The 14,123-nt window shown below is 35.6% G+C and overlaps 2 protein-coding genes across 8 annotated transcripts; both read left to right on the plus strand.

Annotated features, from left to right (window-relative positions):
• Positions 1–4,167: 4,167 nt before the first annotated feature.
• LOC126588893 (CBS domain-containing protein CBSX3, mitochondrial-like) lies at positions 4,168–6,937 on the plus strand. 2 transcript variants are annotated; one of them, XM_050254043.1, is made up of 6 exons: positions 4,168–4,283; positions 5,206–5,478; positions 5,579–5,660; positions 6,185–6,258; positions 6,397–6,457; positions 6,577–6,937. In XM_050254043.1, exons 2-6 carry the CDS (start codon positions 5,215–5,217, stop codon positions 6,717–6,719), a joined length of 624 nt encoding a protein of 207 aa, XP_050110000.1. In that variant the 5' UTR covers positions 4,168–4,283; positions 5,206–5,214; the 3' UTR covers positions 6,720–6,937. The 2 variants fall into 2 exon arrangements, with proteins under 2 accessions (XP_050110000.1, XP_050110001.1); XM_050254044.1 differs by having other exon boundaries at positions 4,253–4,283; positions 5,210–5,478.
• Positions 6,938–8,477: 1,540 nt separating this feature from the next.
• LOC126588892 (uncharacterized) lies at positions 8,478–12,674 on the plus strand. 6 transcript variants are annotated; one of them, XR_007611660.1, is made up of 11 exons: positions 8,480–8,626; positions 8,756–8,813; positions 9,204–9,347; positions 10,085–10,173; positions 10,298–10,436; positions 11,121–11,195; positions 11,448–11,569; positions 11,651–11,726; positions 11,928–11,987; positions 12,085–12,273; positions 12,438–12,674. XR_007611660.1 is itself a non-coding variant. In XM_050254040.1 (10 exons), exons 3-10 carry the CDS (start codon positions 9,234–9,236, stop codon positions 12,220–12,222), a joined length of 813 nt encoding a protein of 270 aa, XP_050109997.1. In that variant the 5' UTR covers positions 8,480–8,626; positions 8,756–8,813; positions 9,204–9,233; the 3' UTR covers positions 12,223–12,478. The 6 variants fall into 6 exon arrangements, 3 of the variants coding, with proteins under 3 accessions (XP_050109998.1, XP_050109997.1, XP_050109999.1); XR_007611659.1 differs by having other exon boundaries at positions 12,480–12,674; XR_007611661.1 differs by having other exon boundaries at positions 12,516–12,674.
• The last annotated feature ends 1,449 nt before the right edge of the window (positions 12,675–14,123 follow it).

Genomic DNA, 14,123 nt, shown 5'->3' on the forward strand with positions numbered 1-14,123 from the left:
CTCGGAATGTAGCTTTTGCGAGACTTTTTGCTCAGATAATTAAGTTGCGAACACAATTCCTAGATTACCTCATTAAGTCAATCCGACTTGATAATTCTGGTGAATTTATGTCTTAAACCTTTGATGATTATTGCATGACATTAGACATTGATGTTGAACACCATATTCCTTATGTATATATTCAAAATGGTCTAGCAGAAGCATTTATCAAGCGGCTTCATTAATAGCTCGCACTCTGCTCATGAAATAAAAATTGCCAGTGTCTGCATGGGGACATGCCATCTTACATGCTGCATCATTAGTTTGATTGAGACCTATAGCCAACCACCAATACTCCTCAGTACAACTCGTGTTTGGGCATCAGCCAAACATTTCATATTTACGAGTTTTTGGTTGTGCTGTTTATGTGCCTATTGCACCACCATAATGCACTAAAAATGGGACCTCAGTGCAGACTAGGAATTTATGTAGGTTTTGATTCACCATCTATCATTAGATATTTGGAACCCTTGACATGTGATATGTTTACAGCTCGTTTTGCTGATTGTCACTTTGATGAGACAGTCTTCCCATCATTAGGGAGAGAAAAGACTGTTCCAAAAGAACGGCAAGAGATGACATGGGTTGTACCCACATTGTCTAATTTTGATCCATGTAGCACTCAATTGAAAATGAAGTGAAAATGATCGTTCATCTTCAAAGTATTACTAATCAAATTCTAGATGCATTTAATGATGTTATGAAAGTGACAAAATCACATATACTAGCTACAAATGAACCTGCAAGAATTGATGTCCCTGTTTGACAAAATAAAGTGGCAGCAAATGATTCATCTGGTGCACGCCTGAAGCGTGATAGACCCTCAGGTTCAAAAGATTCAGCCTCTTGAAAGAGAAAGACGATGGCACAACTGAATCCAAATGAAATCATTCAGGAAGAGAGAATGAATGACAAATCCATAATTCATGATTCTGTACTTTCAGAGAAAGAAAATGTCCTTGATGCGACACATGTCCCTAAAGAGACAGAGGTACATGAAAGCAAAGAAATCTCCATAAATTATGCATGTACTAATGAATTGTGCGATCAGAATGAAATAATCATCGACAAAATGTTCGTATTCACAGTAGCCACTGAAATCATATTAAGTGATGATATTGAGCCTCGCTCTGTTGATGAATGCAAACAGAGACAAGATTGGCCTAAGTGGAAAGATGCAATTCTGACAGAATTAAATTCCTTGGAAAGGCGAAATGTTTTTGGACCGGTAGTCCAAACTCCGCCTTATGTAAACCTCGTGGGTTACAAATAGGTATTCACAAGAAAACGTAATGAGAAAAACGAGATTGCAAGATATAAAGCACGACTCGTTGCACAAGGTTTTTCACAAAGACCTGGAATTGATTATGAGGAGACATACTCTTCTGTAATGGATGCAATTCCGTTACTTAATAAGTTTAGTGGTTTCAGAAAAACTTGACATGCGACTTATGGATGTCATCACTGCGTATCTATATGGATAATTAGATACTGACATATACATGAAGGTCCCAAAATGGCTTAAGTTGCCTGAAACAACTAACAAACCATGAGGTATGCTTTCAATCAAATTAAGACGATCATTGTATGGGCTGAAACAATATGGACGAATGTGGTATAACCGTCTCAGTGAGTATTTGACCAAAGAATGATATACCAACAATGTCATTTGCCCTTGTGTGTTCATTAAGAAATCTAATTCTGGATTTGCTATAGTGGCAGTACATGTCGATGATATGAACCTAGTTGGAACCCCTAAAGAGCTCAATAAAATTGCCGAATATCTGAAAAGCGAATTTGAAATGAAATACCTTGGAAAAATAAAATATTGTCTCGGCCTGTAGATCGAGCATTGTGCTAATGGAATTTTGGTCCACCAATAAACTTATATTGAAAAAATCCTGAAGCGATTTGGCATGGACAAGGCTTATCCACTCAGCACACCAATAGTCGTTCGTTCTTTGGACATTAAGAAATATCATTTTCGTCTAAAAGAAGATGATGAAATGGTCCTTGGTCTAAAAGCACCATATCTAAGTGCAATAGGTGCTTTATTGTATTTAGCACAATGTACTATATCATATATAGTTTTTTTAGTTAACTTGTTAACAAGGTATAACTCTGCTCCAACAATTCATCATTGGAAATGAATCAAAGATGTTTTGCGATACCTTCGTGGGACAACAGACATGGGTATCTTCTACTCAAAGAAATCCACAAATGACCAGATCCTTATTGGATATGCATATGCTGGTTTTCTCTCTGATCCGCATAAAGCCTGTTCACAAACTGAATATGTGTTCACTAATGGAGATACATCAATCTCATGGCGCTTAATAAAGAAAACATTAGTTGCTACATCTTCAAATCACTCAGAAATACTTGTTTTACATGAAGCAAGTCGTGAATGTTCTTAGTTAAGATCAATGATCCATCATATCCGGAATTCATGTGGTCTACCTTCAAAGACAGACATTCCAACTGTCATCCATGAAGATAATGCAGCCTATGTTGCCCAAATGAAGGAAGGATTCATCAAGAGCGATAAGACTAAACACATATCTCCAAAGTTTTTCAGTGCACATGAGCTTCAAAAGCCTAAAGTTATTGAAGTCAGACAAATCTGTTCCAATGAAAATATAGCAGACCTGTTCACCAAATCTCTACCAAAGTGCACGTTTCAGAACCTAGAGCAGAGTATCGGATTACGTCGACTTACCAATCAACTAAATTTGAAGAATGCGGAATTAGGGGGAGATACATATCAGGGGGAGCATCCATGATACATGCATGTTGTACTCTTTTTCCTTCGACTAGGATTTTTCCCACTGGGTTTTTCCTATCAAGGTTTTAATGAGGCAACATAAACATACTTAACACTATATCAATCCAGATAAAGTTGTACTATTTTTCCTTCGCTATGGTTTTTTCCCACTAGGTTTTTCCGAGCAAGGTTTCAACAAGGCAACTAAGGTTGATATGTGGGCATCCAAGGGAGAGTGTTGTAAAATTAGTGGATGAATGAATGCCCACACAAAGTAATCAAGACTTGGGAATAGTGGTTGTGTGATACTTTCAAAATGTAATCATTTTTGTTTGGTTGGTTGTCACATGGGTTGTTCTATAAATAGAGCACTCTGTGTGTTATAAACATACACTGCGAAAGAAAGAATCAAATAAATGATATCAGTATCCCTCCCTCTCTCTTTATCTGCCATTCTTTTGTGTTATAGCTACTAAAGTTATAGTGTGATATTTTGCACCCGCTTCACTCCTGTCCCTAGCAAAGGTTATTTCGCTAACTTTTGCCTATTTATAACAAATTCAAAATTGATGTTATATTTTTATTTTTATAAATGAAAGTTTAGGGAGATTTGGTGACTCTCACCACCAGCGTCAAGGCATATTCACAACCTTGAGCGGGAAGAGCTTACATATGACACCTATCTGCCAGCCACCATCGGTGTGAATTTACGTATAAATTTACAGATCGTGCACCAAAGAAGGCTGCACCAATGAACTTGAACCTTTGGGAGGGGGCCGAAGAAGGGGAGACACACTGGGCAATGGACCTTACCAACTGAACCAATCCTCGTTGGCAATTGATGTTATATTCTTGCTTTTTAAGAAGTAAAATATTTTATTTATTGAAAAAATAATATACACTACATATATATATATATATATATTCATGAAAAAATTCAACTCATAATGGTCTTTACAAATTAAATTTAAAGAGATCACTCGCAAAGCTATGAGCAAACTTCAAGGTTAAAAGTTGAATTCATCAAAAATCACAATACACAACTCAATAAAATCGTTAAATTTCGTGTTATACGGATTACATGCGAGAACAAGAACTCTCAAATCATATGAGAAATGGTGCTATATATATATATATATTTTTTTTTTTTTTTGTTGAAAGTGACAAAAATCCCAAAAAATGAAATTAAAAAGTCCAACAAAAAAAAAAGCAATTCTAAAATGAATACAGTAACCGCTAATTTAGTCTGGAAAAAAGAACAACCGTTAGATGACTTCAGATTCGCGCCTTTTCGGACGCGTGTCAGTGGGAAAGTGAATAACGTGACCTAACGGTTTACTTTATCCATTACAAACGCCGTTAGAGAACGCAATGCCTGAGCAGCTTCAGGTGGCATAAGAAGTCAAAACCTAGGTCTCCATCTCTATCTGAAAGCCCAAGAAAATTTGCAGCTGCCTCTCTCTCTCCTCTCTCCTCTCCGGTAATTTTCTCTCTCTGGCACCACCTTCTTCTTCTCCTCCATCCTTTTGCATAGCTTATCAAATCTTATCTGTAACTTCGATGGGTGAAATAAATCATTGGTTGATCATTTCTGTCGTTTGAAACTTTGTAGTGATAGATCAAATCATTTCAAGTATCTTTCAAATTTTTCTACTTTTTGAAGGAAATTAAATTCTGGGTTTGAAAGTTAGTGAATTTATTAGATCGATCAAGTGTTTCTTTGCTTATTGTAATTCCACATCGGAGAAATGTTGGAAAGGTAGTGGGTGTATGTATATGTGTATATATGTGTGTGTGTGTGTGTGTGTATGAACTGTTGGGAACATTCTACTGCAAGCTGGTATTTTTCAGTGGAAAGTTTTATCATGGGATTTATTCATTTATTAATTTGGAAATTGAATATTTGACTTCGTCAAGTTTTTCTTTTGAAAAATAAGTCTTGGACTCTTGATTGCTTTAAGTGCTTATGGGAGTTTTTAGAAATTTGTTTTGAAAAGTCCAGCTTTATTCTAACCAGATTCATCAAACTCTAGACTTTAGATTGACTGCTACACCCTTGAAACTCTGAAGTGCTTAATAGATTAGTAGATTTGGAAAGTGCTTATTTTGGTATATGTTGCTGGACGCAATAACATTTCTGGGGTGTTTGGCTTCCAAGAAACTACCTTAGTTTATTTTAATTTTCCTTAAACTTTTGGTTCATGAAGTTTTGGTTGTATCATTGCAGTATGAGATCTAAGTGTTTGATGTATAGGGACGCAAAGCTGAGGAAGTAAAACCAATCAACGAATATAAAACGAACCAAATACTATGCTGACTGATGCTAGTTAAATAGAGTAATTCATTCATCCGTTGAGGCAAACTAACATTATGTTGTATATGAATATAACCTGTCTCTTCAGACAGGTAAAATGCAAGGAGCACTTAAAGCTTTTACGTCACACGGAAGCATTGTGAAAAATGGAGTTTTGAGACACATCCGTCTTGTGAATCCCCTGCTTCAGCCTGTTGCATTTTCACGCTTTGAGTCTGCTACGCCTGCCAGTTCCCGCATCGAAGAGCATGGTTTTGAAAGCACCAGAATTGCAGATGTCTTGAAAGGAAAAGGTAAAGGTGCTGATGGTTCTTGGCTCTGGTGCACAACCGATGACTCTGTTTATGATGCTGTTAAGTCGGTAAGCATATTTGAGCTTTATGAAGTTCGTGTTCTTGCAGTGATTTGACAATATTTGGCTTGAAGGATTTAAGTCATAACTAATTAGTCTTTCCTTGCAGATGACCCAGCACAATGTTGGAGCCTTAGTTGTTGTGAAACCCGGAGTGCAAAAGTCTCTTGCAGGAATCATAACAGAGAGAGGTAGGCTTATGTAATCTACTGATATATACTGTGCCATGCTTGTTTGAGATCATGATGCGAATGGTCTTTGTACTGGGAGCTGGATTTCCGTCTTGTATGACCTTACGGACATTCTAGTCTGAAATTTATGCATTTCAATGGTATAGATCACTTTGATATCGAGCCTAACTCTTGAAAGTAGGAACGAATTCATAAGTTAAAGGTTGAAGAAAAGAACCGGGCGCGGGCGGAATGAATGAGCTCATACATGCACTTGTTTCTGAACAATAAGCTAAAAATAGAATGGTAAATTTGGTGACCACAAATAGTTGGGAAACATTTGGGAAAGTTTGAAGGGATAATCACTGTTTATAATTTTGATTACGTGATATGCTTAGAACTATTACTGCTCAAAAGCAATTTTTATTTTGGTTGGCCCTCAATGTGACTACAATTTTGGCGGTTGAGTGATGGTAACAATGATTGGAAGGTACTTTTGGGTTCTCCATAATTAATTGTATTTCTGTTTGGCGGATAATTTTCAGATTATCTCAGGAAGATCATAGTTCAGGGAAGATCATCCAAGTCAACAAAGGTTGGGGATATCATGACTGAGGAGGTATGACTTGTTATAAGTTTCATCCTCCTTTTACAGGAAACTCTTTGCTATCTTACTAGGATTTACATCCCTTAACATTGTTGAAGTTTCATTAATGTTTAACATCTGATTGAAAATGCTAAAACGCGGTGACTGCAGAACAAGCTTATCACTGTCACCCCTGACACCAAAGTTTTGCGGGCAATGCAACTTATGACGGGTATTATCTTCTGCTTCTTGTAACAAAAATTTCTAACTTAATGCTCCTTCATTTCGTTATATTTTCCTTCGATGCAAGGAAGCTTTTTTAAATTGGAAATTTGTGTGTACTATGTGTAGATAACCGAATCAGGCACATTCCAGTAATAGACAACGGGGGAATGATTGGAATGGTGTCCATCGGTGACGTGGTTCGTGCTGTGGTGAGTGAGCACCGGGAGGAGCTAGACCGCTTGAATGCTTTTATTCAAGGTGGTTACTAGATAATGATGATGACGAAGACGTGAGACGCTGTTTTAGTTGACATGCCGGAATGACAAGCAGAAATAAGCCCGAGCGCTTGTATGTATTGTGTGTTCGTTTGTGCATCTCCGGTTGTTGTTGTTGTTTGGTTCTGTACTTCCAATAACTGTCTAATTACAAACCTGTGGGACTGTCAAGTACCTAACAAGAAGCAGTGTACGTTCTGTTTTTGCTTAAATCCTCTCTCTCTGGTAGATGGTAGTGCGTTTTGTATCACACACGTTCACGTATTCGTGTAAGTATAGTACTAATTTTTATTTCTTTTTCACAAGAAAAAGGACTAACTGGTGGCTTTGCAACATTTCAACCTGTTCTTAGCCATCATTGTGTGATTCATCAGTTGATGGTTTTGTCACGGTAGTCCATTTTAGGGGTCGGGTAGAGTTCGTTGCAGTCCATAGTTGGCAACGCAAACATATTCTCATCTTACTTGAGTAACACAAAGCACCAACTCAATAACGCAAAAAACAATCCGAAACATGCATTTAAAACATGAGCACACCGACAACTTTTTTCCAAGTATTAGAAATTTTGAAGGAAACCTCAAACTAAAGAGCAAAATGAAAGGAATTTGATTTCAGATCTATTTTGTGAGAATCTTAGGGATATCCATATCTTAGTCATTATCGTGTATACTGCGGTTAGAAATTATTTGACTTTTTTTTATTTAAAATTAAACGCAAATAGTATCTGACAAAAACTGATAATATGATGTACGATGAACGGTTGTGGAGATCCCTAAGATCCCCACAAAGTGATCTGAAGAAGATCTCTTCCATAATGAAATACGTTGGTCGGCACATTGGCATCGAAACCAGTACTCAAATTTGACGGTACATCTAATATCCCATACAAAATTGAACCATGATGAAAATTGTACTATAGCAGACATATATTATAAGGTACACAAAAAAAGTTGACAACGTGACGAAGGGTATCAAAATTAGCTCAGATATTGATGTAATAAAGAACCCTTAATAACCAACGTTATTCAGCACTATGGTTTGGTGGTATTTCTTCTCTTCACTTGGAAGTTAGAAGTCTTAGATTCAAATATCGTGGATGACGAATTCGATATTAAATTAAGCTGCTCATTATGTGGCTTTGCCGAACTCCTCCTCCTCTTAATGTAAAAATTTCGATATACTCAAAAAAAAAAAAAAAAAAAAAAAACGAGCAAGCAAAGAACAGTAATCTCACACGATCGTTTGGAATTGTTTTTAAAATGACTCAAATCATTTTTGGTGGAAATGTTTTTGAAATCAATTCTTAATGAAAATCCAAGTAGATCTTGAAAAAACACTTGAAGTTCTTCCTGCAAAAAAAAACACATACATGTGCTTCTTCCAAGCCAATCATTTTAAAGGCTTTCAAACAAGTTTGTAATAAACTAAAATGATTTTATTTTTTTTCTTCAATATAAATGTAATAAACTCAGTGTTTGAATTTTCTTCAATACGGTTAATATTTCTCTAAAAATATTAGAAAAATCAGGAAAACATATAGAAAAGAGAGTGAAGTCTACTTATTTTAGACCCTGAGTAAACCCACATTATGATACAACAGCGTCAAAAACTCAAAACTCAGAACGCGTCATCTCGCTCGCTCCCTTGGACGTGGACAACGAAAGGGCATAAAAGTTAGCCTACAGATTCCAAACTCTTTATTCTTTTCTTTAGCTTTATTTATTTATATTAATTAATTAATTAATTTTGTTTATTTTTTTTTTGCTCTGAGAATCAAAACCCACCAGGCCACGAAACCGCTCAAAAGTAGAAAACATTGCATAAAATTCCAAATCCAATATCCATTTTCTCATCTCTTCGCTCTTCCCCGCCCGCACTCAAGACTCTTCAGCTAATCTCCGGTACCCTTGAATCCTTCCTCAATGAATATTATATGGTTTTTTACATATATTTTCTGCTTTTACTGTTCTTTTTGTGGTCTTTGTTTGACTGGCTGCTCCTTCCACTTGATTTCTATCTGGAAAAAGCAGAAGGTTTTTCTGCTTCTGAGTTCTAAGGAGCGCTTATTAACTTGGAATTGGAGTTAACGTAAGTTGTTTTCAAAAGGGTTCTGCTCTTTTTGTTTAATCTTTTGAAAGTTGACAGCTTTTTGTCAAATTGGTTTCTTTGCTATCAAGAAACGGGAGTCTGCTTGCATTTTTGTTGTTTTTGTGGTATTTGGTTGACTGCTGGTCTTTACTCTTGATTTCTTTATCTGGAAAATCTGCTTCTGATTTGCTTCTGATTTCAGAAGCGCTTATAAACTTGGAATTGGAGTTAATGTAAGCTGTTTTCAAAAGGGTTATTTTCTTTTTGTTCAATCTTTTGAAATTTGAAAGCTTTTGAGTCAAATTGGTTTCTTTGTTATCAAGAAAAAGGAGTCTGGTTGCATTATTGTGTATGCGGAACAGGGTTTGATCTGGAATATTTTTTGAACAGTGTGAGCGTTTAATCCAACAAGGAAGAAGTATGGTGGGATTTTCTTTTCCCTTTGGTTTAGTATCCATCTCTGGCTATCTTGCCCCTGAGAAAGAATTTCACTTGCTGGCATCTGTCTTCTTTGGCATCATTCTCTGCAATATTGTAAGTTTCAATCTCTAATTTAGTTTCTGTTTGTTGTGGGACTGAAAGTTTTCTTTAAACCACATTGCTTGATAGTTGAGGGAGTTGCTGAAACATGTCATCCGTAGTCAAAAGTAAACTAATATTTGGGGGTTAAATTTTTCTATTACCGCCCTTCAAATCCATTTGCACTAGTAGTTTTCGGAACAAGTTCCTAATTTTGGCTTTTGTTGGAATATAGAAAGCGCTTCAATGAGCTTTTCAGGGAGTATTTCTTAGCATCTTTGTTTTGTCCATATAAAGTAAACTTTGGTGTCGTTTCTTTAAGGAAAAATCATGATTCAAGAATATGCACCTTTACTACATGTAATGTCGACCCAAGTAGCCGTTTAAGGTTTCAATATTTGGTATGGAGAATGAAAATGAAAACAAGTTTTGGATGAGTCTTTTGGGTGAAAAGTCTTAATGTGATTATGTGAGTGCTCTAAGAGAGGATACATTAATACCGGTTGTTCTCTGTTGGTTGCTCCAAAACTAGGTTCTTTTTGTTAAGTTGTAGTTAATTTGGTCTATTCTGTGTTGTAATCGTTTTCTCCTTTTTTTATCTGTCAAATTTTCACTTTCATCTGAATTTTGGCATTTTTGTATAATGTTTTACTCACTAAAACTGAACTTCTCAAAATGAATTATCTGAACTATGAAAAGTTAAGTTCTTTCTTTTTGGTAGTTTTGAACTTGATGAAATTTTTATTTTGAAGGTTTACAGATTAACGAGGCTTATTAGCCTTCTTAGCATCGAGGGATATGACAAACTCACCAAAGCAGAAAAAGTTGAATGGAACAACCGGTGAATATCTTCTGCACATCACATACTGAGTTTCTTGATTTTTTTTAAAATTTTTTTTATAAGAGTTTCTTGATTTTCTTCAAGAACACAAGTATTAATTCTTTTTTCTTCTTTTCGTGTACAGGGGGTTCTCAACTGTTCATGCTATTGCCGTAGCATTTGCATCTTTTTACCTTTTAGTGCTGTCAGATACTTTTCATGAGGATCATCGTGATGAGCCAATCGTTAGTAGAAGATCTACCTTTTCAGATACAACGTTGGGGGTAAGCAAAATTTTATGTCTCTTCGCTTATGAATTTTGAATTGATTCGATTGTGGTGCAACATGTCAATTACTCTTCTGATACAGCTGGTTTCATTGACTGGTTTCATTGACTGTCAAATATGTTGTAGTAGATCAAAACCAATGAGCTGAAGAGTTTCTCTTAAATTTTGCATGTGCGACTCTGTATCTACCCTTACCTTCCTTGTGTGAAGCTTCCTTCACATCATTTTTTAACCCGTATTTATTACTTTGAGCTAAATTAACTTATAATGGTAACCCAAAAAAACTTGTAAATTGTTTCACTAATGCAGAATTTTTTTACATTTCACTCTGCATATGCATGTTTTTGCAAATGCGCAAGTGCATACCTACATGCTGCACATGGGTTAGGCAGCTGAACATCAACATCTTATGTCAATTATATCTGTCGGGTTGTTTGACCCAAGTTAAACCTAAATACAATTAGACCAACGATGAACCTGATAATGGAAGATTGGTTTGAGTTTAGTTATCAGTTTGTATCGAAAACTGCAGCTCCTATTCTTCATGTTTAATGTTCATTTCTATGCCGATGACAGTTTCCTCAATCAATAAGTGACTTTCAAATCCCTCTACCGTAATTTACAATTTTCTGGGTGTAGACGCTTATTATTGTAATTAATTTTATTGGGTACTTATTGCAGATCTCCATTGGATATTTTCTGTCAGACTTGGGAATGATCTGTTGGCATTTTCCTGCTTTGGGTGGACTGGAGTATGTGAGTACATAGATGAAGGATATCGCCTGTTCAATATACATCAGTTATTAAAACCTTAAACCATATATTTTGGTTCTAAAATTAACTTGGCGAAGTTTGGTAAAAGAAGGTTGCATTTTAATGGATTAATTGAATCAGTATCATGGTTTGATAATTTCTGGAGTTTGGTTATCGTACCCTTCAAGTTTGCATATGCAAGTCAAAGTCTGTATAAACTGGTACGATGATGTTCATCTGTTTTATCTTCTTTAGGTTTTGCATCATGCACTGTCTATGTACTCAATCATTCTCTCCCTTTTAAGTGGAAAAGGCCAGATTTACATACTAATGGTTCTGTTCTCTGAGAGCACTACTCCTTTCGTAAACATGAGATGGTAAGTTTTACATTTAGTAATCCCTTAAATCTCCTGTTCTTGGTTGTCGTCATTGGATGATTCATCTGATTGCATACTCAGGTATTTGGATGTTGCTGGTAAGAAGAACTCTAACCTGTACATCTTCAATGGTGTAGCATTGTTCCTCGGGTGGCTGGTAATGTCTAACTAACTCAATATGTTGGTTCTTGTGTGTGTGTGTGTGTGTGTGTGTGTACGTGTATATATACATCGATAATGAGCCTTACATCTATCAATGGCCGCTGGTGTAGGACTGCTGTTTAACTTTATCTACTTCATTTCCGTCAAATAACATAATTTGTTATGTCTAACAATTTACTTCCACCAATTCATTCAGGTTGCAAGGATTCTTTTGTTCATTTACTTTTTCGTCCACATGTTTATCCATTTCGATCAAGTGAGTTCGTTCTTCATATTCATTCATGTTTCTTACTGACAACTTACGATTCTAACCCATGAAAAGTTCGGTACTTATTATTTCGGCATTGTTTCAGGTCAAGACAATCTTCCCTTTAGGATTTTACAGCTTGCTCCTGGTGCCTCCAATGTTGTCTATGATGAATCTCATTTGGTTTTGGAAGATTACCAAAGGTTTGATCAAAACTGTTTCCAAGGCCAAACACAGTGATTGATCCTTCTATCTCGCAAGTCGGGAATTCGACCTACCCAAATGCACATTACTCGTACGTCTTCTTCCCTTGTTTCTTGATTGAATGTGAAAGGCGAATAGAACAATCACTAGATGTGGATAACTTGTTGGTACATAAATTTCTGTCACAAAGTTCATTGGTTTTGCAAGTTTTGGTTCTCATCAACTTTTATGTCATATTTTTTGTTACTACTGGAGATTAAACTCGAAAACTCATATACGTCGCCATTTTTCGTGAAGAGTTCGAGTCAATATCCAAGCCTTTCGTACTTGCAGACTTCCGATGAGATTGGGGATGAAATGGAGTAGCACTGTCTTTTATGTCTCTTCCAACTTCAACTCGTACGAATGAGTTGTGCCAAAATTGTTATCCGTTGATTATGAAAATGATTTTCACACACCATTCCTTCCAATAAATACCCTTGTTTGTTTTCAGGCTTTAAATCGAATAAAACAAAGAAACCTCGATGGATATAAACAGATAGGGCGTGCAGAAATCATTTTCCGTTCGTTTTCCTAGTCAAATGTTAGTTTAATTTAGGATTACGCATGCGTTTTATAGAACTACCCTCTTACTCATTCATAAAGCAAAGTCCACTAGGTTAGGATTGACAAACGGGTTGTGTTTGCTGTGTTTGTATCGTTTAGTCATATTCGTTATTTTAATGAGTTCATAACAGATGATTCGATAACGACCTGATTTGTTATCGAATTTGTGTCATTTCATGTGGGGTTAATAGGTCATGCATTATCATGTCTAATGTCTAGGTCTGACAAACGATATCTTATCGATTCTTAGCAGATGACTCGATAACAATCCGACTCATTAATGGATGACCAATAACAATCCAACTTGCTAACGGATTAATTCGAAACCTATTACATTCGTGTTATTTCATATCGAGTTAACATGTCGTGCAAAAAACTGTCAAGCCTACACTAGGTTCAAAGAGCATTCGTGTTATTTTATATATACATATATTTGCATTTTTTAAAATATAAATTTGTGGAGATAAGATTTTTCATAGTGTACGCAAATGGACTATTCAAAGATAGTCAGCTTGCAAGTGGCTAGTAGCTTTAATCAAGAAATTTATAAAAAGAGCAGGAGTTAGGAAATGGGGAAATAATGATGAGAGTGAGATTAACTTTTCTTAATTTATCAAAATACAGTTTTTTTCAAATATTAAATTATAGATTATAACATGAAATTCAGATTTTTGGATCGTGTGTTATAAATGCTCGGAAATTATGAATCAGAATAATTCAAATATTTTAACTGTATTGGAATATATATTCCCTTAGCTTTTGTTTTTTGGGTCTGAAAGAGTCCCCCTTTAGCCTTTAGCTGTAGGAAATTTTTGAAGAGGTATTTGTCGATTTGTTTTCGGAACTTATATAGAGCTATCAATTTTCTCTCTGTACTTTAATTTTAGCTAGTTACCCTCTTGAACTTTTATAAGTAGTCAATTTTCGACCCCCTACCCTTAATTATAGCCGATTACGTTCTGAATTTTATAAATAGCCAATTTCTCTCATGGCGTTAGATTTTAAAATTTTTTATCCAATTTTCCATCCATGTTCCATCTATGTAATTTTCTATCTTTTTACCCTCATACGGTTGTCATGTATTGTCCCTTTGATCAAGATTGATGAAAAATTGGTTTAAAATTTTTTAAATCTAGCACTTGAGAGAAAATTGGCTATTAATAAAGGTTCAGTGGGGAATCGACTAAAACTAAAGTTAAAAGAAAATTGACTAATTATAAAAGTTTAAGGGGTAATTGGCTAAAATCAAAATTCAAGAAAAATTAACAACTCCATACAAATTCTTCAGACAAATCAACAAATATGCCGATTTTGAAAACTAGCCTTTTTACAACA

This window comes from Malus sylvestris, chromosome 11 (genome assembly GCF_916048215.2).
Source record: "Malus sylvestris chromosome 11, drMalSylv7.2, whole genome shotgun sequence".
Classification (NCBI taxonomy): Eukaryota; Viridiplantae; Streptophyta; class Magnoliopsida; order Rosales; family Rosaceae; genus Malus; species Malus sylvestris.